Source organism: Canis aureus, chromosome 35 (genome assembly GCF_053574225.1).
Source record: "Canis aureus isolate CA01 chromosome 35, VMU_Caureus_v.1.0, whole genome shotgun sequence".
Classification (NCBI taxonomy): domain Eukaryota; kingdom Metazoa; phylum Chordata; class Mammalia; order Carnivora; family Canidae; genus Canis; species Canis aureus.
Window position 1 is genome coordinate 24,083,297 of NC_135645.1, and position 25,738 is coordinate 24,109,034.

The 25,738-nt window shown below is 37.1% G+C and overlaps 1 protein-coding gene and 1 pseudogene across 49 annotated transcripts in view; both read left to right on the forward strand.

Annotated features, from left to right (window-relative positions):
* Positions 1 to 25,738, forward strand: part of ABI3BP (ABI family member 3 binding protein) — a 234,203-nt gene that overhangs the window by 192,536 nt on the left and 15,929 nt on the right. For all 49 annotated transcript variants that reach the window (XM_077883802.1, XM_077883803.1, XM_077883805.1 and 46 more), the window contains 6 exons: positions 3,342 to 3,419; positions 5,091 to 5,195; positions 6,524 to 6,652; positions 7,296 to 7,364; positions 14,712 to 14,921; positions 20,260 to 20,368. In XM_077883802.1, the coding sequence (XP_077739928.1) occupies positions 3,342 to 3,419; positions 5,091 to 5,195; positions 6,524 to 6,652; positions 7,296 to 7,364; positions 14,712 to 14,921; positions 20,260 to 20,368 (700 nt within the window). The remainder of the gene's footprint in view (positions 1 to 3,341; positions 3,420 to 5,090; positions 5,196 to 6,523; positions 6,653 to 7,295; positions 7,365 to 14,711; positions 14,922 to 20,259; positions 20,369 to 25,738) is intronic.
* Positions 16,169 to 16,277, forward strand: LOC144305632 (U2 spliceosomal RNA; annotated as a pseudogene).

A 25,738-nucleotide genomic window follows, 5' to 3' on the forward strand; every position in this document is an offset into this window, starting at 1 on the left:
CTGCCCAGCACAGAGTAGGCTAGCTTCTCTTATCAAGGGTTAATCTCCAACTTTCTCCCTGTAGAAGGAAGTTCCTGAGCTGTACCAGGTACTCTTTCATCCAACCACTATTTATTGAAGGCCCATTATGTTTCAGGCACCGTGTAGTCTGGAAACCAACTTGACACATGTGGTTTAGCAGATATGTTAAATACTTGAACCTGAGACTTCTCTCTCTGCCTCCTAATGAGGAATCCACACTTGATTGCCCCCACAGAGCGTGCTTGACAACCAAAAACCAGACTCCTCTGAGATGAGGAATGTGTTTTTCTGGGCTGTGGCTAACCCTTCCAGTCTGCTGGCTCATCACTCCTGGCTTTTTAGCAAGGTGCTAAGATTTGGAGACAAAGGCACAGAGACCAATCATGCATAAATGCCACCCCTTTTTGGTCACAGGGAATAGTGTCTAATACATTTGGAAATGGATTTTCAGTTTACTGTGTTTGTTTGCAACATTTTTTGTTACCATGGTTAAAAATACCCAAATCATTACTTCATTTTTGACAATAAATTGCTAAAGGGTAAACTATGTAAATCCAGAGATTTTTGGAGAACTCCCATACGGCAATTGGGGGCTTGCTAATGCTCCACTTGGTGCTTCCAGAGCCAACTCTGCCCTTTAGAAAATATGTTGATTAATCCTGCCTGAGGGAAAAAGAATTCAGGTCACAGCCTGGGCCAGACTGGCTGATTAAGTGCCAATTCCTGAGAATTCTTTCTCCATATTATCTCTCTTCCTGGCTTTCTCCTTTGCCTTCCCGTTGCCTCTCTGCTACCTCTGGCCTTCACTTGCTCTCTGATTCAGAGCAAAAGAAGTTCACTGATGTCTGGGCTCTGGTGCTCACATTGCTGCCTGGCTGACATGCAGACCACAGCAAGGTGTAGGCATGGCCAGAGCTGGAGTTCATCCTCCTGTCCCCAGGTCGATACCCTTTCCCTGAGCCCCATGGCTGCCTTTGGCAGGGCTCTTACCAAGATTTATAGACCCTGCCAACATTTATGTTTCTGAAGGCTGAAGAAAGTCCAAGTTAGCCACTGATCGAATTGGGTACTTATGTTTAAGGATCCTAACAGTAAGATGCTTCTGTCTCTGTACAGAAAGTGACACAATAGCTGGTTTCTGCTGATTTTTCTCATTAGAAAAAAAGCCAGGGAAATTGTATCTTTGGTCTTACTCATAATCTTGTAGAATTTTGGATTCTCTCCTGTATCTCCAATTCACTAGTCCCTGTGGCTTAGAGGACTTGTCCGCTGCCGAGATCTGCTGTCCTCCGAGTCCCACACACTAGTGGCGAGGTTGGATGACACATGCTTGCCAGCCAGAGACACCTGACCACAATGTTGATGCCTCATGATGCCTGAAACCACCCGAAAGACAGAGGATAGGACTTTAAAGCTAAAGTTTCTTAGCATCTCTGTGAGGACCGATAGAAGCAAGAACCTGACAAGAAGACAGGAAGCTGTGCTATGCCACTTAGTGGTTAACAGCAAGGTTTAGAGCTGGGTCTGAGTCCCATCTTCCTAGCCGTGAGCTGCTTAATCTTCCCTTGCCTTGGGTCTCTTCACCTCGGGGACCTGAGCGGTATCTCCCACATTGTAAGGATCAAATAAGATAGTGAATATGGAAGGTGCTTTGAGCCAAAATACTTCGTGTTTTTCAATCTTTCAATTAGAAAGATTTGGGAAAATGCTGTGAAGAAGAATCAGTAAAGGCATGCATAATCTACTAGCCTTCTAGAATACGCAATGCATTTTTTACTCTGAAAAAGTAGTGGTAAATCCGTCTCACCAAGCCAGGTTATCCCAGGGACATAAAGGGAAATATTTTCCATTCCTCTATGCCAAGAACAAATGAGTTCTTTTCCAACCAAACCACTCAACCAAGTCCTTTCTCTGACCACATTACACTGAGAGTGGGCACAGGAAAAAAAAACTAATGAGCCATTTGTTTTTGCCATGCCTGTGGGATTAGCCACAAAATAGTCATTGACCCCCAAAACATATTCTTCCTACTACAAATAAGCAACATTTAACTCATGACTCCATACATTCTCCATGATTTTATATATCATCCCTTATTCAAGGAGCAGAGAGTATGGGATTGCAATACTAGGATTTGTAGATTCATGTTAATTATAATTATAATGATTATGCTAATAATTATGTTATTACTATGTAAATAAAATATTGATTTATAATTATCAATGTGCTAATATTTGATTTTTGGCAAGCAAACCTTCTCCTGTATTTTAATCAATATTATTTTAATTCATCTGCCTGCACATTAAATGAGATCGAGTGTGTAATGTCACTACATAGTCCCTAGAACGTGAATACTCAAAACAAGGTTGTGGTTTTGGTTGTCCTTGTTAATGTACAGACTAGTACATTAAACATTCTAATTTTTTAAATATGTTTATAGTCAGGTCCTCAGAGTATGGATTCTTGACTGTTTGTATGGATAATGTCTGTTTCTGTCCTCTCATAAGAATGACTTTCAGCCACATCGAGAAGGATTATTTTATGATATAAAAGCATAATATGTCAAAAAAAAAAAAGACAAAATTTAAATCGGCTCCCCCTCTCCTTAGGATAGGGATCTCCTTAGGATCCAAACTCCAAGCATGGGTATTTATGTGAATGACTAAGTAATAACCACCAGATTGCATTTGAGAGACTTAGAAGATAAAATATCACACAAAACAATTTTCAGATCAATTTCTTCCAAATCACAATTTGGAGCTCTGGCCCTGCCCAGGACTAATTCACAAATCCCAAAGGAACAGATCCAGTTTGTGGCCTACGCAGCGTAACAGCCAAGGCTTCTCCCGGAATATTTTTAAAGTCAATTTACCAAGTATAAATCCAAACACGTTGGAATTTTAAGAGGTTTTGGGGGCGAGCATTGGAGGGGTTGAAGGAAAACTTTTTTGAAACCACAGGATGTACTCATGAATATTGGCAAAAAATGCCCAGTCACTGAAGATGAAGTCTGTTTGGTGAGACCATACCACCCAGGAAGGTGGTGCAGAGTGGACATCATGGAAAATTAAGACAAAACCATCCATGATCCCCAATCAAACACTTAACCCTTCAGAAAAACCATTACAGTTCATGAATATAGGACTGAATATTTTCTATATGCAGACAGGAGAAGCCAATTAAAATGTCTGGGCATAAAGACACCAATGACACTGCTCCGCATTGAGTGCATATTATCACTCATTACCAAGTTTGTATGAAAAAAACATTTAACACATTTTTGCTATGTACTTACTCCCTTTCCTTATCTCTACTCATAGGGATCAAGCAAGCACCAAAACCATCAGGTGCTGGTAAAAATGTATCAGTGGACTCTCCCCACTCCACAAAAAAACCAGGTAAGAAGCAAGATAATGACTCCCTTACTTTGCTCTACTCTGCTACTTGGGCAGTAATCACATGTCAAATGTTGTAGCAAAAACAGCATCCTCACAGCCCATGCCAACAGTCCATGGGTGCCGCTAGAGGGACATTCTAAACTGTTATCTTAGGGGCATCTGGGTGGCTCAGTCAGTTAAGCATCCAACTCTTGATTTCGGCTCAGGTCATGATCTCAGTCATGAGATCAAGCCTTGCGCCAGCTGTCAGGTGTGGAGTCTGCTTAAGATTCTCTCTCCCTCTGCCCCTCCCCAGCCCTGCACATGCTTGCGCTCTTTCTTGCGCGCACGCTCTCTCCTTCCTGCCCTCCCCCAAAAATTAAAAATTAAAAAAATATTATCTTTGGGGTAATGAATAGTGCTCTATGCACACATCAAATATTAATAAGTACCTCTAACGGGATACTAATTTAAGAATCACTTTGTATAATGATCTGAGGGGTCACGATGGACAAATGCTGAAGTGTCTCTGTGGATTCTAGTGTTCATCATGTTCAAGTTTTGTTCTTGTGCAATTTACTGTGATATCCTTTTGCCTGATAGGATTTATATTCCTAATTTAAGACTGTGCTCTTCGTAATGGGCCAAAATTATGAAGCTGGTAATTTGGAAAGGTTTTCACTGAGTGAGAATTCTATGCCATTTAAAAGGTTGTTATGAAACTTCCTCTGGTGTACTAATGTCCGGGCTACAGATCTACTCTGTTACCAAACTCTGTATGGACACAAGTGCACACTTGCTGGTCTCCCAAGGAGTACTTAATGTCACAGGGCATTTTCCTAGATTGTCAGTTTTACTTGAAGATTTTTTTTTTAACCAACGTGCATTATATAAAGAAAGAGGTGCACTTTTAAGCTATAATACAAGACTGAAAATTTGGGTTAAGGTGCAAAGTATAAAAAGATAATTTGTACATATCACAAAAAGATCTCTCTTCCCCCTGCCCTGTAGGCAGATGGTCCAGTAGAATATGCCCTTCCTCTGGGCTGGCAAGCTTGCACCAGGGCTCATCGACAAATGAGCAGGGTGTGTGTTAAACTTCAGCTCCCACTCACACATCCCTAGCTGGGTGCCCTTGTACAATGCACAACTGTTCGTAGGGCCCCTGCTGTCCACGGCCACAGGCTGACTGCTTCTGCCATCAAGGCTGCTCTGTTGTAATCTCTTGAGAAGTTCTGCAAGTGTTTATTCAACTATAATTCTACAATAGATTTGGGTGTGGTGGGGGGAAAGCATCCACTGAAGGCGAAATTATATCCTGTAACACTGTAAAACTAAAAGGACATAAGAAATTGTCTGAAAATCAAAGGCGATGAGGGACAATGAAACTCAGAAATACTGTTGAGCCTGTGTGAGAAACTTAAGATGTTGAATTGTCTTTATCTGTACAATGTCAGAAGGCAAATAGATCTATAATTAGAGGATATTTTGTTCCATATGTTAATGGGCTTCGTTACTCCTGGGTATATTACCAACATTAATTTAGAGGAATATCGGAATGTTACCCATGGACACTTTTCTGTGGAATCTCTGTCGTCCAATTGCTGCTTATCAGATGTTATATTTTTTAAAGCCTGACATGTTTGTGGAGTGAATCCTTACAAGGGCTTTATTTGTACTATAATCTCTTAGCCGCAATCCCAGGCACGCGCCGCCCACCCTTGCCACCTAGACCTGTGCCCCCACGAAGAAAACCTTTACCACCAAATAATGTCACTGGGAAGCCAGGAAGTGCAGGTATGTCAGTCATATACCTTCTCCCTCCGTGATGTTAGTTTTACTGGACAATCACAAGTCCTCCGTGGTGCTGGCCCGGCAACAGACAAGTCCTCGGTGTGTGTGACATGTGCCTACATTGGCCTCCAAATCTGGAGCTGTAACTTCCCTGGACCTTGGGCTTCTATCCTGATTCTGCATGGGGGGAGGTCCCAGAAACCATCCCTAGGCATCTAGGCCAGTTTGCTTTTTAAATGTTGTGAGACAGAAGCTCATTCAGGCCTTTCAACAAGTGGATTATTTTGGACGAGGTACTGTACGTTGCCAACCCACTGGGGTAATGGAAAATGTGATGTCCTGTCCTCTCTCTATCATCATCTCTTGAAATGAAATCCCATACACCTCATGGAAAGCTCCCCTGCTCACCAGCAGTCGTGCTGGCCCCGGTATTATGGTACTAAGGGGAGACTGAGGCCTAAAACACTGGCAGCTCTAGCCTGTGCAACAAGACAGGAATATATCGTAGAAGTGGACATAACAGATGCTATGTTGAGCATCTTTTTCCTGCTTCTCCAGCCATGATCCATGGCTGCCAGTTACTCTCCAGGTGGAGACTTTGCATCTCCTTCCTGTCTTTCATGTGAAACCCTTCCCGTCCCATCTCACCACTCCATAGGTAGTTCACCTGCTGTGCCTTTGCCTACTACAACTACTTTAGTCTCTTGACTTCCCTCTTGGCCACCAGACTTGAAGCCTGAATGATCAGTTCATCCCCTTCCCATCTCATTGTTTTATTTTCGTAGTGAAAATCTTTCAGTGGGTCCTTGTCACCTAAAAACAATATCCAAATCCTATGCTATGGAAGACCTTCATGATCTGGCCTTCCCTGTCCTTGCACAGTTAGCTCTCGCTGCGTGCCAAAGTACTCTTGGCTCTCACCCCTTCAGATTCAACACTTCGAGTAGTTTCATGCTTCCCTGACTTGGTTCTTCCTGCAACCTCTGCCTAGAATATAGCTCCCATACCTACCTGCTAAGTACTTCACGTCTTTATTGGCACAACTTCTGGGAAGACATTCCTACCCTCCCCTCACCCACCTCTTACCTTTTCCCATAGACATTACTGCTCTCGCTGCTTACTTTCTCAGTGGCCTTATCCAGTTCTTCCACAGTATCTATAATGCTTCAATATGTTTGGCTCACACATCTATTTCGATCAAAGACACAGGTTTTGTTTTCTCTCCAAGCCTGGCATATAGTGTAAGTGCTGAATAAATATTTATGGGACAGATAAATGGGGAACTTGGCAGTGTTCCTATAAAGCCTGACTACTTTGGCTCTACATCACAGGAGTCATTTCATCAGGCCAAGTAACTTCTCCACCGCCGAGGGCCACACTCAGGCCTACCGAAGCTCCTTCAGAGAGAACAGAGACATTTGAAAAGCAACCAACAGCTCCTGCCTCAGGAGAAGATCTTGGTTAGTATGTCAGCCCCTTCACACTGGATGCTTAACTATGAAGTACTAAAAAATTTCAAATTAGAGGGAAAGGGTCTCAGTTCTGGATTATCTATTTTATTCAACTTTGTGATTAATAGGAGTCTTTTTAAATTTTGAAATTATACTTGGGTTTAATGCTTTGAGATAGAACATGGTCCTTCCCTTCCTAGACATAGGAGAAAGTACCGGGTTTTTTTAGAGTAGTCTTTCTGAAAAGATCTAGAGTACCCATTGCTTTTTATTAAATCAGAGGTTATTATTAATCATACATATCTTGAGGTGCTTGCCGGGCTCAGTCAGTAGAGCATGCTACTCTTAGGGTCATGAGTTCAAGTCCCACGTTGGGTGTGGAAACTAATTAAAAAATAAATCCTATATATATTAATCTATTAGTGAGTATTACCTACTTTAATCTTAAATCATTGTTTAGTATACTCAGAACACCTGCAGCAGGACACAATTAAAGGCCTCTTATTGTGACTAGCATGTATAATAAGGGAAATCAAGATTGCAAGCAATTGACCAGAAGGCATATTAAATATTTATAGTTTTTGATACTTTTTATTTTATTGAGGAGCTCTTTTATATATTGCTAAAATCATTTATTATCTTCTATTCTCAGGCAATATAACTGACTTTAGCTCAAGTCCAACAAGAGAGACTGATCCTCTTGGGAAGCCCAGATTCAAAGGTATGTATGATTGGCTCCAAACCTCAATTTCAACAATGCTGTGTTTGGTGGAACTATCAGTTCGCTTTTGCTGTGTAATAACTGCAAAGTCTTAGTAGACTATAGATGAGTAGACTTATTTCTCATATGTCTCCACATCACCTGAGGGTCAGCTGATCTACGCTGTGCTTCACTGAGTGATTCTGCTTCCAGCAGCTGGTACAGCTGGACTTCCTAAGGCTTGAGCTCAGCTCTGCTCCATATTTTTTCATTCTGGTGCTCAAGATGAGGAACCAACAGTGACTCAGGAGAAACCATTTTAATGACAATACAAAGTCAAGAGTGGGAAGATCAAAAACACAAAAGTATTTCAAGTTCCTCATTGTTTTATACCTGCCAGGATCTATTGGCCAAAGAAAGTCACATAGCCAACCTTAAATCAAAGATTGGAGAAGCATATTCCTTCCATGGATATAGAGAATATTTTTGAACACTATCAAAATCTACCGTAGTAAGAGAGCTTTGATATCAAGCCCAGTATTTCCTTTTGTAATATTTTTTCTGAAGAATATGATAAATCTTAACATATGTATATACCCATGAAACAATCATCACTGTCAATTTAATTAAATACATGCACCACCTCCAAAAGTTTCATCATGTGCTTTTATAATTCCTCCATCTCATTCCTCCCACCAAATCTCTAATTCCTAGATAGTCACAGATCTGCTTTACTATAAATATGTATGATTTTGTGGATTTTTATGGTCTGGTTTCTTTTTTTTTAAGATTTTATTTTTTTATTCATGAGAGACACAGAGAGAGAGAGAGAGAGAGAGAGAGAGAGAGGGAGAGGCAGAGACATAGGCAGAGGGAGAAGCAGGCAGGGAGCCCGAAGTGGGACTCGATCCCAGGATCATGCCCTGAGTCGAAGGCAGATGCTCAACCGCTGAGCCACCCCATGTGTCCCTGGTCTGGTTTCCTTCATTCAGCACAATTGTTTTAAGATTCATCCATGTTGCAACATGTAGCAATAGTTCATTTCTTGTACTGCTGACTGGTATTCTATTATATAGATATATAATTATTAAACCTGTTTATGATATTTGGGTTTTTTCTAATTATTTTTTTACATTACCTACAAAGCTGCTACAACCATTCAAGTACAAGTGTTTGTATAAACATATGCCTTCATTCCTTTTTGACAACTGCCTACAAAAGCAGTGGCTAGATCATATAAGTGTATATTTAACATTTTAAGAAACCACAAACTGTTTTTCCACAGTAGTTGTACTATTAACCTTTCTGCCAGCAGTGTATCAGAGTCCTAATTCCTCCACATTGTTGACAACACTTAGTATGGTTAGTATTTTCAATTTCAGTCATTTTAATAGGTGTGTATAGTGTCTGATTGTTATCTTACTTTCTGTATCTCTAATGATTAAGGATGCTGAGCATCTTTTCATGTCATTTGCCACCTGTTCTGGTGTGTCCAAATTTTTTGTCCATTTTTTATGGTATTGCTTATTACTGTTGAGTTTGAGTCGTTAAAAGTTTATTTATTTATTTTTTTATTTTAAAGAGAAAGAGAGCATGAGCAGGGGGAAGGGCAGAGGGAGAAGGAAAGAATCCTCAAGCAGGCTGCCCAGTGAGTGCAGAGCCACAAGCAGGGCTTGATCCCAGGACCCTGAGATCATGACCTGAGTATAAATCAACAGTTGGACAATTAACTGACGAGCCACTCAGGCTACCTGAGATTTTTTGTATTTTTTCGGTAGAAGACCTCTTTTTCAGATACACGTTCACAAATATTTTCTCCTAGTGTATGGCTTTTTTAAATTTTAATAAATCTCAGTTTATTAATTTGGCTTTTTATATACTGTATTTTTGGTCTTGTATTTAAGAAATCATTGAACAATCAGAGGTCATTGAGACTTCCTCTGTTTCCTTCTAGGAGTTTCTCTGCTGTTTCTTTCTAGAAATTTTCTACTTTTACATTTAGGTCTATGATTCATATTGTGTCAAATTTTGTATATAATACAATACTGATTTGTTTCATATATGAAACAAATCAGTTTCCTTGCAAATGGATATAAAATTATTCCAGCATCATTTGTTGAAAAACTATTCTTTCCATTGAATTTCATTTGTACCTTTGTCAAAAATGAATTGTCCATATGTATATGGAACTGTTTTAGCTCTCTAGTCTGTGATCTGTTTATCTGCCTTTACATGAATACCACTATGTTTGTGTTACTGTGGTATTGATATTGTATTGATGATTCTGGGTTCCCTGTATCTACATCAGCTTATCCCTATCTAAAAAATAGCCTGGTTATATTTTTATTAGAATTGCATTGAATCTATAGGTCCATTGGGAAAAATAGACAGCTATACAACAGTTAAGTAAGTCTTCCTACCTATGAACAGTGGCATATTTCACCACTTATTTTGGTCTTCAATTTCTCTGACCAATGTTTTTTAGTTTTCAGTGTACAGAAAACCATAGAAATAGCATTTTTATTTCAATTTCCAATTATTCATTACTAATATATAGAAAAAATTAATTTTTGTGCAATGATCTTATGTCCTGCAACCTTGCAAAACTCAGTAACTCTTACATAGATCTTTTGGATCTTCTACATATAGAATCATGTCATTTGGGAGTAGGGTTTTATTTCTCCCTTTCTAACTTGGGTGCCTCTTTTCTTTATTGTATTAGCAAGAACCTCCAGTAAAATACTGAATAGATATAGTGAGAATGGACTGTATCCTTTTCTTATTCCTGATCTTAAGGAAAAAGCATTTAGCCTCTCACCTGAATTTATTAAATATGTTACCTTGTAGGTTTGTCATAGATGCCCTTTATAAGGTTGAGAAAAAAAAATAAAAATTAAAAAAAAAATAAGGTTGAGAAAATTATCTTCTGTGTCTACTCTGGTGGTAACTTATTATCAGAAAGGAGTGCTAGAGGGACGCCTGGGTGGCTAAGTGGTTGAGCTTCTGCCTTCAGCTCAGGTTATGATCCCCAGTGTCCTGGGATCGAGTTCCACATCAGACTCCCTGCATGGAGCCTGCTTCTCCCTCTGCCTATGTCTCTGCCTCTCTCCATGTGTCTCATGAATAAATAAATAAAATCTAGAAAGAAAAGAAAGAAAAAAGAAATGGAGGGAGGAAGGAAGGAAGGAAAAAAAAGTGCTAGATTATGTCTAATGACTTTTCTGCCTTTATGAAGATGATTCTTCATATACACAGAAATATGATAGAGTAATTGTTTTTTAATTTTTTTTAATATAACGAAGTAATTGTTTTTGAATTTTTAACTTTTAATTCCAGGGACAAATTCCACTAGGTCAAAATGTATTCTTATTTTAATATATTGTTGGATTTAATATGGTAAAATTTTGTTGAGAATTGTATTCAGTGAATCATATTGGTCTGTAGTTTTCTTTTTTGTAATGTCAAAGTCAAGTTTTAGTGTCAGAATAATGCTGAACTCTCTGTTTCCTGAAAGAGTTTAGAATTGGTATTGCTTCTTCCTAAATGTTTAGGGAAGAGGATTTTTTTCTTCCTTAATGAATTTTGGTAATTTTTGTCTTTCAATTTGTTAGTCCATTTCATCCAAGTTGTCAAATTTATTGACATAAAGTTCTTAATAGTCTCTTATTATTTCATAATCTGTATAATCTGTAGTGATTTCACATCTCTCATTCCTGTTATTGAAAATGTGTGTCTTTTTCTTTTTTGCCTAATCAGACTGGTTGTAGGCTTATTCATGTTTTTGATCTTCTGAAAAAGTCAACTTTTTGTTTCATTGATTTTGTCTATTTACCCTGATCTTTATTATTTTTTTCTTCTTAATGTGGTTTATTTGCTCTTCTAATTCCTTAAGGTAAAATATGTGCTCATTGATTCCTCTCTTCTTGAATATATAGCATTTAGGGCTACAAATTTTCCACTAGATATTATTTAAGCAGCATCCAAAAATGTTGATGTTGTATATTTATTTTTACTCTATTTGAATACTTTTTAATTTCCATTTTGATTGCTCTTTGACTCATTATTTGGATATATATAAGTTAATTTCTAAATATCTTGAGATTTTTCTAGAGATGATTCTGTTACTTATTTTCAATGTAACTCCATTGTTATCACATGCTCTATCAGATACTTAAATCATTCTAAATTTACTGAAACTTTTTTATGGCCCAGAATATGATCTATCTTGGTGTATTTTCTGTGTGTGCTTGAAAAGAATGTTATTCTGCTCTTCTTAAGAGGAGTGTTGTATTTGTTTGCTAGGGCTGCTGTAACAAAATGCCATAGATGTAGTGGTTTAAAAAAATAGAAATTTACTTTCTCACAGTTCTGGAACCCAGAAGGCTGAAATCAAGGTATCACCAGACTTGAGTCTTTTGAGGCCTCTTTCTTTGCATTGCAGATGGCCACTATGTCCTCATATAGCCTTTCCCCTGGGTGTACATATCCTTGGGGTCTTTTCCTGTTAGTAAGGACACCAGTCACAAAGGATTAGGATCCCACCCTTATGACCTCATTTAACTTCATTTACCTCTCTAAAGACCCTAGCTCCAGATAGAGTCAGAGTGGGAGTTAGGACTTTAGCACAGGAATTTTAGGGGAGCAATTTACCTAACAAATGTTCTATAGATGTCCACTGAGTCAAATTGTTTTGTTGTATTATGCAATTCTTTTACATCCTTAGTGATTTTCTGTCTACTTTTTCTATCACTTAAAAAGCAGAAGAAATTGAAATCTCTGGCTACAATTATGGATTTATTTCTACTCACATTTCTATCAGTTTTGCTACATGTATATTAAAAGTCTGTATTTAGAGACAGACAAATTGCTTAGGATTCTTCTAATAAACTGATGAATTGATCCTTTTTCATTATAAAATTCTGTTTATGGGAATACTATTTGCTCTGAAATCCAATTTGCTGATGTTGCATATCCACTCATGCTTTCTTTTGAGAAGTGTTACTATGCATCTCTTCTTTCCATCCTTTTAATATTAATCTATTAGTCTCTGAATATCTTTTTTTTTTTTTTTTAGTCTCTGAATATCTAAAGTGGTTCTTGCTTTGTTATCCTATCTAATAATCTCTGCATTTTATTTTGGGTATTTAGAATCTTATATTTAACATGACCGATGATATAGTTAGGTTTGAATTTATCTCATCTTGCTATTTGTTTTCTATCTGTCCCCTTTAACCTTTGTTCCTTTTTTTCTGTTTTTCAGCCGCCTTTTAGATTTTTTGTTTGTTTGTTTGTTTTGTTTTTTTTTTAGTTGAAGTATAGTTCACACACATTACGTTAGTTTCGGGTGTGCCAACATAGTGATTCAACTTTTCTATACATTATGCCATGTATAATTGTAGGTATCATCTGTTACCATACAATACTATGACCATTTGTCACAAGTGTAGTTCACAAGTATGGTTACCATCTGTCACCATACAACACTGTTACACAAGTGTAGTTAGTTACCATCTGTCACCACAAGTGTAGTTACCAGTTTCATTCTTTTGCATGTAGCCGTCTAGGTTGCCCAGCACCATTTATTGAAGAGACTATCTTCCTTTTTGTGTACTCCTGATTCCTTTGTCATAGATTAATTGAAATGTAGGCATGGGTTTATTTCTGAAGATTGAGTCTTTTTTATGATTCTATTTTCTCTTTAGTTGTCTTACTAGCTGTAACTCTTTATTTTGTTATTTTAGTGGTTGCTTTGGGATTTATAGTATGTATCTTAAACTTACCACAATCTACCTTCCAGTGATATTCTACAACTTCACAAATAGTGCAAGATTCTTATATTAGTATAGCAACTTTTCTCTCTTCCTTGCCTATCATTGTTAAACATTTCACTTTTACATGTTAATACATCACACTAAATAGTTATTTTTATGATTATATAGTAAATAATCCATTTGAAAGAATTAAATCTAAAAATATTATGCATATTTATGCATAGTGTTACTATTTCCACTGTTCTTTGTCCCTTTGTGTGGATCCATATTTCCATCTGCCATCATTTTCTTTCTGCCTGAACATCCTTTAATCTTTATTGTCAAACTTTCATATGTCTAAAAGGTATTTCACTTAAAAACAAAAAAGAGGTATTTCCACTAGTTATAGAATTCTAGATGATAAGGTTTGTTTTTTGTTTTTTCCCAGTAAAGATGTTGCTCCAGTGCTTTCTCATTTGGATTCTTTTCAATGAGAGACCTGCCATGATTCTTACTTTTTTGTTCCATATATAATGTGTCTTTCCTGCCTCCTTTAAAAGGTTTTTTTCTTTATCATTGGTTTTGAGAAACTTGATTATATTGGTGTAGCTTCTTCATGTTGGCTGTGCTTAGGTTTCTTTGAGCTTTTTGGATCTGTGGGTTTAGAGGCTTTATCAAATTTGGAAATTTTTGGACCATTATTTCTTCAAAAATTTTTTCTGCCCCCTCTTCTCTACTCATAAACTAAAATTACATGTACATTATACTGCCTGAAATCATCCCACAACTTCCTCATCCTCTGTTCATTATTTTTAATTCTTTTTTTCTCTCCACTTTTATTTTGGGTAGTTTTTATTGCTATGTCTTCAAGTTCACTAATCTTTTTCTGCAATAATCTATCTGTACTACTATCATCCAGTCTCTTTTATATCTTACACATTTTAGTTTTCACCTCTAGAAATTTGATTTGGGTCTTTCTTTATATATTTCATGTCTTAATTTTTTTGACCATGTGGATTATAATGATAATAATGGTGTTATTGTCCTAGTCTGATAACTAACATCCATGCAAGCTTTAGACTGATTTCAAATGATTTATTTTTCTCCTCATTATGTGTAATATTTTCCTGTTATCTCATCTTATATATTTTTATTCCTAAAATACACTTGAGTTTTGTTCTAGGTATAGTTAAATTACTTGAAACCACTAAGATTTAAGTCTGCTTATTTTAAAAGATTTATTAGGTGAGACCAGAACTGTATTTAGTACAGGGCTAATTACTCCCCACTACTAAGGCAACACACTTTTGAGTACTCTGTCCAATGCCCCATAAACTATGCAGTTTAAAACATGCTCAGGGGGGACCAAATTACTTTTTGAATATTAGCATAAGTTAAACTTATTTATAAAAGTAAATCAGTTACAACATCCGTATCAGGTATCCCAGAGACAGGAATTCTGGATTTTCACTAGTTTGAACAACCCACACTGCTGCTTTCATCTATCTGCTTATAATGTGAAACCAAATATCCTGAAACAGATAAATATATTTGAGTTTACCTCCACCTTCTGTACAAGCTCAAACAATGCTAACTGTCAGAGTTCTCTCTCTCTTAGGTCCTCATGTACGATACATCCAAAAACCTGACAACAGGCCCTGCTCCATCACGGATTCTGTCAAACGGTTCCCCAAAGAGGATGCCACCGAGGGGAATGCCACCAGCCCACCACAGAACCCACCTACCAACCTCACTGTGGTCACTGTGGAAGGGTGTCCCTCATTTGTCATCCTGGACTGGGATAAGCCACTAAATGATACTGTCACTGGTAAGATTATGGCATGAGGACTGGTAACTCTGGTCAGAAGCATTGATATGTGAATGTGGTACCTGGGTCAAACTATGTCCAATGAGGTATATCTCAGGGGTAGCAAATCCTAGCAAATCTGTATTGCCAAAAGTGTCATATGATGGGAAAAGATCATCTATGTGCCAATGATGGGCTTCCTGTTAATTTAACTGATCTCTTTAAGTTGCATCCCTTCCATCTCCTCTCAGAACTCTTCTTCACAGAATAAAGATAGATCTGATCTTTCCATTATCAAAAAAATTTACAGATAACATAGGAGAAGTTAGCAGTGCTAATGATCCTTAAACTAGTTTTCATTTCACCAACCCAGTTTCTAGATTGGCCTAGAACTTTCCATCAGGCTAAAAGTTACTCAATTATTTTAAAAGAAATATTTTTAGAATTTTAATACTGGTCAATTTTCTACTCACCTCAGGAAATTTTAATTCTGCTATCACTCACCTAATCCCTCTAAAAATGACTCTGAAAAATAAGAAATCATAAGTCATTCTTTGAATTTAGTATATGGGAATTTATTTCTTCATAGTGAACAGGTCAGTCAAACTAGAGTGGAAGGAGAAAAGACTAAGAGGCTGAATCAGCTCAAGGAACACAGCAAATGGGAGTACCCAAAGCCCCTGCTGTCCATGTCCTACCATGCCTGGGACAGGTAGACAGGGTCCAGTAGGACCTACTGAGAGGCTGTCAGGATGGATAAAGCAAAGTGCACAAGGGAAATGGGAAGGGAGAGCTTCAGCAGCTGCAAAAAGTTTTCTGTGAATAAAGAAGAAAACAGCAGTTATTTCTCCTCAGACAAAAATGTTTGGTCTGACCAAATTCTGCTATAAGCAGCCTGTTTTTTGCTTAGCTGGCTTTTTTTTTAAATTTATTTTTTATTGGTGTTCAATTTACTAACATACAGAATAACCCCCAGTGCCCGTCACCCATTCACTCCCACCCCCCACCCTCCTCCCCTTCTACCACCCCTAGTTCGTTTCCCAGAGTTAGCAGTCTTTACGTTCTGTCTCCCTTTCTGATATTTCCCACACATTTCTTCTCCCTTCCCTTATATTCCCTTTCACTATTATTTATATTCCCCAAATGAAAGAGAACATATAATGTTTGTCCTTCACCGACTGACTTACTTCACTCAGCATAATACCCTCCAGTTCCATCCACATTGAAGCAAATGGTGGGTATTTGTCATTTCTAATAGCTGAGTAATATTCGCTTCTTGGCCTTTTGGCTAAGATCAAGTGTAGTATCTGTTCTTATCAGCTTAGCTGGCTTTTTTAAAAACATATTTGTGTATTTCATTTTTCATGCAGACCTTTGCTTTGTTTTGAGGAAGAACCAGCCATTGCTCATGTTTCCTAGGAATTTGTCTAGTTCTGCTTCTTTACTTGGGACTATGTCAGTGGGTGCTAACATCCCAATATCTAAAAAAAAAAAAAAAAAAATCAATCTCTAAGCATTGATTATGTAAATAGATTAAAAGGTCCAAAACTCCCAATACATATACTGTGCTGATAAGAAGGAGTTCTCATGATTGGCTGAGGCTTAGTTATCATAAAACCAAATTATATATTTCATTTGCCTTTAAAATGTGGGACGACATCAAGTTGGAATTGGTTAATATATCTAATAATCTAATACATCCAATACATATTCCCTTTGGTGTTTCAATATCTGATTTAACTATTTAGAAGGAAAAGATTTCTCCTTTCTAGTTTGTCATGTGACTTTTTTTTTTTTTTTTTAGTTCTAGAGACTTGTAATCTCTAAAAAATGATGAATAGGGTATACTTTATCCATCTAGCCAATTACTTTTGTAATATTATACTAAATGTTAGTGGGCTGCTTAAGATCTTTCACAACATACTGGACTTATAATAATAATTTTCATGGATAAGAACCATATCTCTTTAGCTACAATATTTTCTAGGTAGAAATAAGTCCATTTTTAATCATTACTCACCTAGTCTGTATTTAAATATTGGACCATATATCTTGAAGGTCTGTTCTATTTTTTGCACTGTTTCTTTTTAGTGTTTTATTAAATATCACTGATTTCAAATGTAATCTTTTATAAACCAGCAGCTCAGATAAAACAGAGGTTAATTCTCAAATCACTGGAAATGGTTTTATAAGAAAGGATTGAGAAAGATAACAAAAAGAGTGATACATATTTTTTAGTCCTCCAGTTGGTTTCTGTCAGGAATCTGTCTTTTAATTGACAGACACATAGTCCCTCTAATACATCCATATATGGCTGTTTCTACATGTCCCTTCTACACTAAAGTAGAAATAGATACACCTGAGAAATTGGCCATAGCCTGGGTCCTTGGACAACTTTAAGTTAGTTACAAGATGGTGCTTTGTGATATGCCAAGAACATGGCAACATAGATTTAAATACCAGATTGGCTCTGTGCAACTTGGGTATGCAATTAACCTCTTTGCTTTAGTTTCCTTATTGGTAATAAGAATAACTCCTCCCATTGTTATTAACTTATGAGGATAATTTTTTTTTTTTTAGAGAGGGAAAGAGGAGAAAGTCTTTTTTTAAAAAAGATTTTGTTTATTTTAGGGAGAGCTTGAGCTGGGGGAGGAACAAAGGGGAAGGGAGAGAGGGAGGAAGAGAATCTCAGCAGATTCCCTGCTGAGTCTGGAGCCCAACATTTTCAGGGCTTGATTTCACAACCCTGAGATTATGACCTGAGCCAAAACCAAGAATTGGATGCCTAACCAACTGAGTTGCCCAGGTGCCCCTCATGAGGATAAAATTAAACAGAATTTGAATGTGCCACATGAGTTAGAAACTGTTAATGTTTTTCAGTAATAGCAATAATAGAATTGGTAGAAATAATATCACCGTTACTATTTTCATGCTGTTTTCATGACCAGACTCTGATTTTCCAATCTTTACAATAAACAGTTTTTTTCTGTTAAGTCAATTATCTCATAAGAGGGCAATAATGCCCTCTGAGGGGGAAAAAAGACCAATATTTCAGTGTTAGTTCTTTATAGTATTCCTTATATCTTTACTATTATGGAACTTATAAATCCCATATTTTAAAACAAGAAATATGGACACATATTAAGTGTCTTTACCTTCTGAAATATACTCAGAATGTGTCTATAGATGTTCATTCCAAACATTAATATTCCATTTTTATGGCATTGGTGGATTTATGGCAAAGCTATGATTGCTTTAAAGCATTACAAATGAAAGATATATTTACAAAGCTAGAATTCTGAGAGGAATTCTAAATATTTTTTATTTATGAAGGTAACTTCTATATCCATTTTGAAAACTTGATCTTTCAGGATAAAAATAGTATTAAATATTAAATTAGTATTTATAAATAAGTCAAAGGAAAATTAGAGAAGACATGCAGTAAGAGTTTGTAGTACTTAAGAGCCCAGAGCAATATTTAAAAAGAATATTACACAGTTGGTGAGAAACATCCTAAGCCGAAGATGTTTTTTGAAGGAGGTTAATTTCATGCATAATCAACTGGAGTGTGATAAAAATTTTTCTTTGGATGACTAAGCAGCACTGGAATCTTTCCAATTGAAATCTTTCCAATTTTTTGACCCTAGTTTCAAAACACAACTCAGGGATAATAAGGAATAATAAAATTAACAGCAATAATGGGTACTACCTATTGAAAAAAAATATGCAGAATACTATTAAGTGCTTTCCATACATTCCTAATTTAACTCCACAAACAATACTATGAAGAGAGCTTATTGACATTTTACTGATGGGAAAACTGACTGAGATGGAAGCCACATGACTTGGTCTGTCATGTAGCCATGCAGTTTCCTGTTTTTTTTTGTTGTTGTTGTTGTTTGTTTTGTTTTGTTTTTTAAAGAGGGAACTAACTAGCACCCCCACACACACACCATACCTTTACTTTAATAGAAAAGTCTTGAGTGTTTTGGGTCCCTCGTATCAGCAGCATATCAAATGCCATAACCAACAAGCAATTTCCATTTCTAAAAAATCAGTTTTACTTACATTTTAATTACTCCCATATTTTTCTAAGTAAATATTGTTTCACAGCTGAGAAAAATATATAAAATGGAATATATTTGAATTCAGGGTCTTCCCTTTCCCTCCCTTTCCACCATCTGTGAGAAATAAAGCCAACTGAGAGGTTGGGAATAGAAAGATCTGGAAAACGCATACTAAATACTAGCCATTAGCCCTTTGGTAACTGTGCTAATGTGTCCAGATACAATAGCCATTGCCTTCTGGTTTAATTTTGAATTTTTGGAAAGATGATCATATAAAATAATTGAGAAAGAGCTATCCTCCTTTTTTAATTTCTAAAATATGCCATTAAAAACCCTTCCCAAATTAAAATTGACAATTATATCTCCCTGAGTCTTTCATAGTTTCAGTTTTATTTCCAGTCTTCATCTCCCATCTTTCGTTTCAATACTAATAACAGAAATCCCCAGTAACTTGCCACCTCCTTTGTGGCCTTCCCACATTTCCCTGATGACTACTACTTTGTATTTTGAGTAGGATTTGTTGTTTGTTGTTGAGTTTTTAATCGTCAGCATGATCTTGTCACATATGTTAAATTAAACCCCAACTGAAAGCAAGGAAAAGCAGCTAACAAATGTATAAGTTATGTTCTTAATCTGAAAGTCTTTCTTTCTCAAAGCCCTCCAAGTTCATAGAAACATACATTTAAGTGAAATTTATGTAGATCTCTATGTATACTTTCTAGTCATAATTTAAAAAAAAAACAGTAAAGGATGCATATGTAAGCCAATACATACAGAACTTTATAACTTATGTAAGTAGTAGATCCAAAAATCTCCTAATTCTGTAGTTTGAAACGCAAAAGTTTTTTTGTAGCAGAAGCATGAATGCAGGAGCCTTTCCCCAGCTATATAATATGGCTCCGTAGACCAGGAAACGTGGCTTCTACTCAAGTACCATTCCTCATACAGTGCTTTCCCCACACTGAGCTTTCTGACAATGGCACACTCTGACTTGCCTAGCAAAATCATTGGTTACCAATTTCCAAAGCTACCACAGGCACTTCATCGGTCTTCACAATTACAGGCCTCTGTGTTCCAGTAAAGGAAAAGTAGATATGGTCAATGAGCAACTCTCAAAATGCTTTGGGACCTTTGTCATCCACTGACCATCCTCATCTGAAAATTGCGCCTCAAGAACTACCATCTAAATCGCTCACTTTTATGAGAGCGACTTTATGATTCTGTTAGCCTTAAGAACAATTAAATCAGCCAGGACATAAAGACAAGTATTTGTTGGCTTTTTCGATTTTCAGAATATGAAGTCATATCCAGAGAAAATGGGTCATTCAGTGGGAAGAACAAGTCCATCCAAATTACAAATCAAACCTTCTCCACAGTAGAAAATCTGAAACCAGACACAAGGTAAGCTGCCTGTGCTGTTACAGGTCTGTTCTGAGAGTGCAAAAGTCATAACAAAGGAATGAAATAACATCATCCGTCTTTATCTTAAGGGGCAGTCTAGTTTGCATTTCATTCTTCGGCTTACTGTGCATAGCAGGAGATCCTCTAGAGTCATGTTTTGCAAATATGCAAGTTATTGGTGGGGCCACAAGAGCTGACAAGATGGTCTTGTGAGTTAACACTCCATGTAAGAACATTGAAAAATGGAAGGTCATTAACACCAAATGTTGATATTTAAATACGAAAATTTAGAGAAGGAAAGGTCTGTGGACCAGACATAACTGGAGTGTGAATGATGTAAACTAAATCTGAAAACAGAAGCATTTTGGCTTGGCATGCTGGGAAAAGGAAGGCAAGGAAATCCAAGCTATGTCACAAATGTAGATGAACGTTTGTGATAATGAATGCTTCAAATAGCTACAGACCATTCCCAGGTATAGCAGTCCTTTGAGTTTGGGTCTTTTTATTGCAGACAAATGAGAATCAATTTTTGAAAATAGAAATATATAATATTAGCAATGTTGTACAATAAGCAACTTTTCTTGGCATCTCTTATTATACATTGATGCCAGGTTGTTTGTTTTACAGTATGGTCTTGTTTGTTTTTTTGTTTGTTTTTGTTTGTTTGTTTTTAGTTTAAATTCAGTTAGCCAACATATAGTACATCATTAGTTTCAGATGTAGTTTTCTTTTTTTAAAAAAGATTTTATTTATTCATCAGAGACACAGAGGCAGAGACACAGGCAGAAGGAGAAGCAGGGGCGGAGGAAGGGGAGGAGGGCAGGGGGTGGGGGTGAATGGGTGACGGGCACTGAGGGGGACACTTGACGGGATGAGCACTGGGTGTTATTCTGTATGTTGGTAAATTGAACACCAATAAAAAATTTATTTATAAAAAAAAAATAAACAGTAAAAAAAAAAAAAAAAAAAGGAGGAGGAGAAGCAGGCTCCCTGCGGGGAGCTCAACCCGAGCTCAACCACTGAACCACCCAGGTGCTCCTAGATGTAGTTTTCAATAATTCATCAGTTGCATATAACACCCAGTCCTCATCACATCACATGCCCTCCTTAATGCCCATCACCTAGTCATTTCTTTTTAAATCTAAAATGAGAGACATGTAACTGGGAAACGAACAAGAGGAAATGGAAAAGGAGGTGAGCAGGGGGATGGGGTGACTGGGTTATGGGCACTCTGAGGGGGACACTTAATGGGATGAGCACTGGGTGTTATGCTATATGTTGGCAAATAGAACTCCAAGAAAAAATATACAAAAATAAATAAATAAAAAATAAAATATCCAATTTTATCAGCTCATTGTATTGCACAAAAAGGGCCTTACACACTTCTAGAAATGTAATAGAAAAGACTTTTTTGTTTTGCTTTGTTTTACATGGCTAAATCATCAAATTTATTGCTCAAAGAGATTCTCAAATGGATACAGCCAAGCATTTCCTTAACAAAGCCAATGTACTGAATTCATTTGGGGACTAAATATCACTCTCTGTGGAAAATCAATTTCTTTCCTCAAACTCCAGACCACTGTTTGATAAGCTGTCCACGCAGTCAGTTAAAATGAAAACATCCTCACATTGTAAGTTATAGTATGCCAAGCAACATGGATCAGTTTTCAGAGAGACCTAATCAGGAATTTTTCCAGACTGAATACTTCATAGCTTGATAAGGTTTCCTGGTATTTAAAAAGATCAGCAGAGGCAAAGACCGGAACTCCAGCATTAGAAATGTTTTTCATAAGTTTTACTTATATCTTTCATTGTCCTCAGTTGATGGAATTGAGTCAGGTATTGACTGTGACACTTGAAAGAGTCTATTACAGTTCTGATACCAAGGAAACTCTTCTCTTTTCAGGAAAGAAAGGAAGCATCTAGTTCATTCTAGATGGTTTGCTGTGTATAAACTGTAGTTCTATGCTGCAAATATAACATTTTCCACAGCATCTTTTTTCTTTAAAGTTCTCTGTTTTCAACTGTAATATGGAAAATATTACAACCACTAATTTTTTTAAAGGATTTAAGTTAGCCAAAATAAGCATGTATTTCAGTAAAAGCCCATTCGATGATCTTGGTTCTATTTCCTTAGTGAGATTAACAGGGAGAGGGAGAGAGAGAGAGACTATTTTTAACATAATATATCTTAAGGAAAGAATAAAAAAGAAAAAGTTATTTAATTTGGACTTTTTGATAGGTGGACTTGGGCTTACAGAACGTGGATGGTTTTTCTTTACAGATTCTTGCTTTTATTCCACTTAATACATTGGAAAGCATATTGAAAAACATCTAATTTCTAAATGTTCATTGTGTTCCTTTTCTGAATTAGGCTATTCTCAAATCTTCTCCGAGTTCACCTATTAGTCATGATCAGAAGTAAAAAATAATTATTTCAGTGACATTTTTAAGCCTCCTTTGTTTGTAAAAGGTTTGTGTTTCCATTCAGCGAACATTTATTAAGTGCCAACAGTGTGATTGGTGTTGTAACTGCAAACGTGAATAAACGTGGTGCCCGCCCTTGAGGAGGGTGAGCAGTTGGTAATCAATTATTCTACACAAAGTGGTGAGAGCTCCCGTAAAAGATACATACAGCTTGCAAGGGGAGCCCAGAGTGGGTGGCATTTTTCAAAGTCTGGGGACACTGAGAAAACGTCCTGGAGGAGGTGACAGCTGGGCTGCAGCTTGAAGAATGCATAGGAAGGAGCTAGCTAGGTACCTGTGGGAGGGGAAAGAATAGTACAGGTCGGTGCAGAGGACCAAAAGGCATGGTGTGTGCAGTGAAAAGTGGACAGAGGCAGTGGAAGCCACAAGCAGTGGAGGCCAGGATGTAGAGGACAGTCTGTGTCAGATCAGGGAATGTGGTCAATAGATAAGACCCAGAAAGATGGTAACTGGGAGTGTGCTCCAAGTTTCATTTTAGTTTGGTTTTTTTCCTGACTTTGATTTAGTTGGAATAATCACTCTTGATACTGGAGCTATGTATCATGGGTATCTGTGGGTAGAATAAATGTAACAAAAAGTTTTTTTAGTGTCTTGCAAGAATGCCATTTGGCACCTTGCCTAATTGGCCAAATAGTTTGCATAAGAGAAATAGGTGCAGAAGAAGTGCGAAGCTGCATTTCATTTTGGAATCACAGGACTAATTAGTCACGGGATCCACATCTAGCTTCCAGGTGTAATTGTTGTAGGACTTATGCTAATTGTTTCTGGAGTTTAGAGCCTTGTCCCTTTTATCCTGCCCTAAGGTATATGTCTTGCTTGTTACTCGTGTCCTTCATTGGTGGGTCTTCTGAGGAGGAACCCATTCTGCTATCCCAATAAGCAGAGCCCAAAAGAGGCTCTTTCTGGATTTGTCTTTGGGAAAAAGTAATATTAAATTTAGGAATCCCTGAAATCAGAATCCCATGCTGAGTTTTGCCAGTTGGCAGAAATCTGGGTCCATTCGGTGTTTCTATTTGGCTTATTTTGTGTTATTTTTAGAGTTTGGTATAATTGAATGAAGCCCATTCAGATATAAATACTGTTTTGTTTTGTTTTGTTTTGTTTTGTTTTAAAAAGGGACTTAAAATTCCTATCTATGAATGACCAGGACTATACTGATAGTCCCTACTGGGTCATGATTTAAAAGTTGTATATCATAAAAAATTTTTTAAAAAATAAAATTAAATTAAAATAAATAAATAAATAATAAATAAAAATAAAAAAATAAAAAGTAAATAAAATAAAAGTTGTATATCAGCAGTTTGAAAACATTTCCCCATTGGGCACAGATATGACACACATGGATATAAAGGTTCATGAAAATTGTTTAGTCTACAATTTGTGGAATTTTGTGGTGGTCGAGTAGTTCAGGAGATCCCAGTGAACAGGAACGCATCTGTGCTCTCTTAAATATATGCTAGAGATTCATTTGTTTACTTAATGGGAAAAAAAAAAAAGCTTTCAGCTGAAATATTATGTGTTGAAACACAATATTTTGATCTATTAATCAAAATAATAAGTTAAGGAAGAATAAACTGAAGTTGAATTATTTCATTTAATTTGGGATTTCTGAAGCCTAGAATCACCTGTAGAAACAAAACTAACACCCATGAAACAACCAGAAAGCACCGTTAGACAGCATAAAAGATGGCAAAGGGCTTACACTGAAGTTCTGCAATTTAAAAGAGGAGAGAAAGCCTCACAGGATACTTGAGACTAGACCTTTATGGTAAAGGATATCACTGAATGGGACAGATTGGCAAGAAAAGAAAGAGCAAGAACACTATTGTTTTTTCGGATCAAGGCCATGTGCACGACTTGAGTGAATTACAAGTAGTCCTCAGACTTACTACCCACAGCAGGGCTACAGTCGGAATAACAAAATTATAAGCGCCAAATATAGGTTTGTTGGCCTTTTTTTTCTTTCTTTTTTCTTTTCTTTTTTTTCTTTTTCTTTTTTTTTTTTTTGATGCAAGCTTTTTCCATACTATCTTATGTTGTTAAGGCAAGATTTCTTTCCATTGTATCTTTCCTGCCCCAACCATGATCCAAGATTAATACTAATAAAAGACATGCTGTAAAATTAAGAGGAAGTATGTATAGGGTGCAGCCACCAGGTGGTTTTTATTACCCATAAAGAATGACTTCAGTCACATTTCAGTGCTTGGGGAAAATTGTATTCCCAGTAGGCAAACTTTGAATTATCGTTGTTAAAATCCACCACCACCACCACCACCACCCTTCCATGAGGTTCTGGAATTCCCTACTTGAAAAGCTAGAAGATAATAACTTTTGAAAGAATTACTGTAGCTGGGTTCCTATACATGTGTGTCCAGGAGACGCATGTATATAATTTTAGGTAGCATTTTCCATCATTTGTCTGGACTGAAAAACATGAGATCTAAAAATATCCCTGGCTGATCCTTTGTTACACACTGGAGGGGGAGGGATAGAGCTTGGTGAGAGAACGTTTAACCCCCAAAATAATCAATGCAGAGAATATAGATCACCAGAGCCTTTTAGGTTAAAAATTCCAAAGAGTCTAGAACCAAAAGCATGGAGGACTGTGTTACCTTCTTCTTCTCGCCATGCATGCCATGCCTCTCCCTGCCTGTTTTTACAACTTAGCCAGGTTTTTATTGCCTGTGTAGAAGCTCAAAAAAAAAAAAAAAACATGCCCACTGGGAGGGGCCATCCAGCAGCTGTCTGGCTGCAGGAGAGTTTGGCTGCACACCTGGTGTGAGACGTTTCTATCTACAGAGGGTGGAGCCCATGGCTGCATTCCCAGGGTCACAGTGGGGACTACCCCAGCCTTGCCCACAGACGCTTGCAGCTATGGTGAGC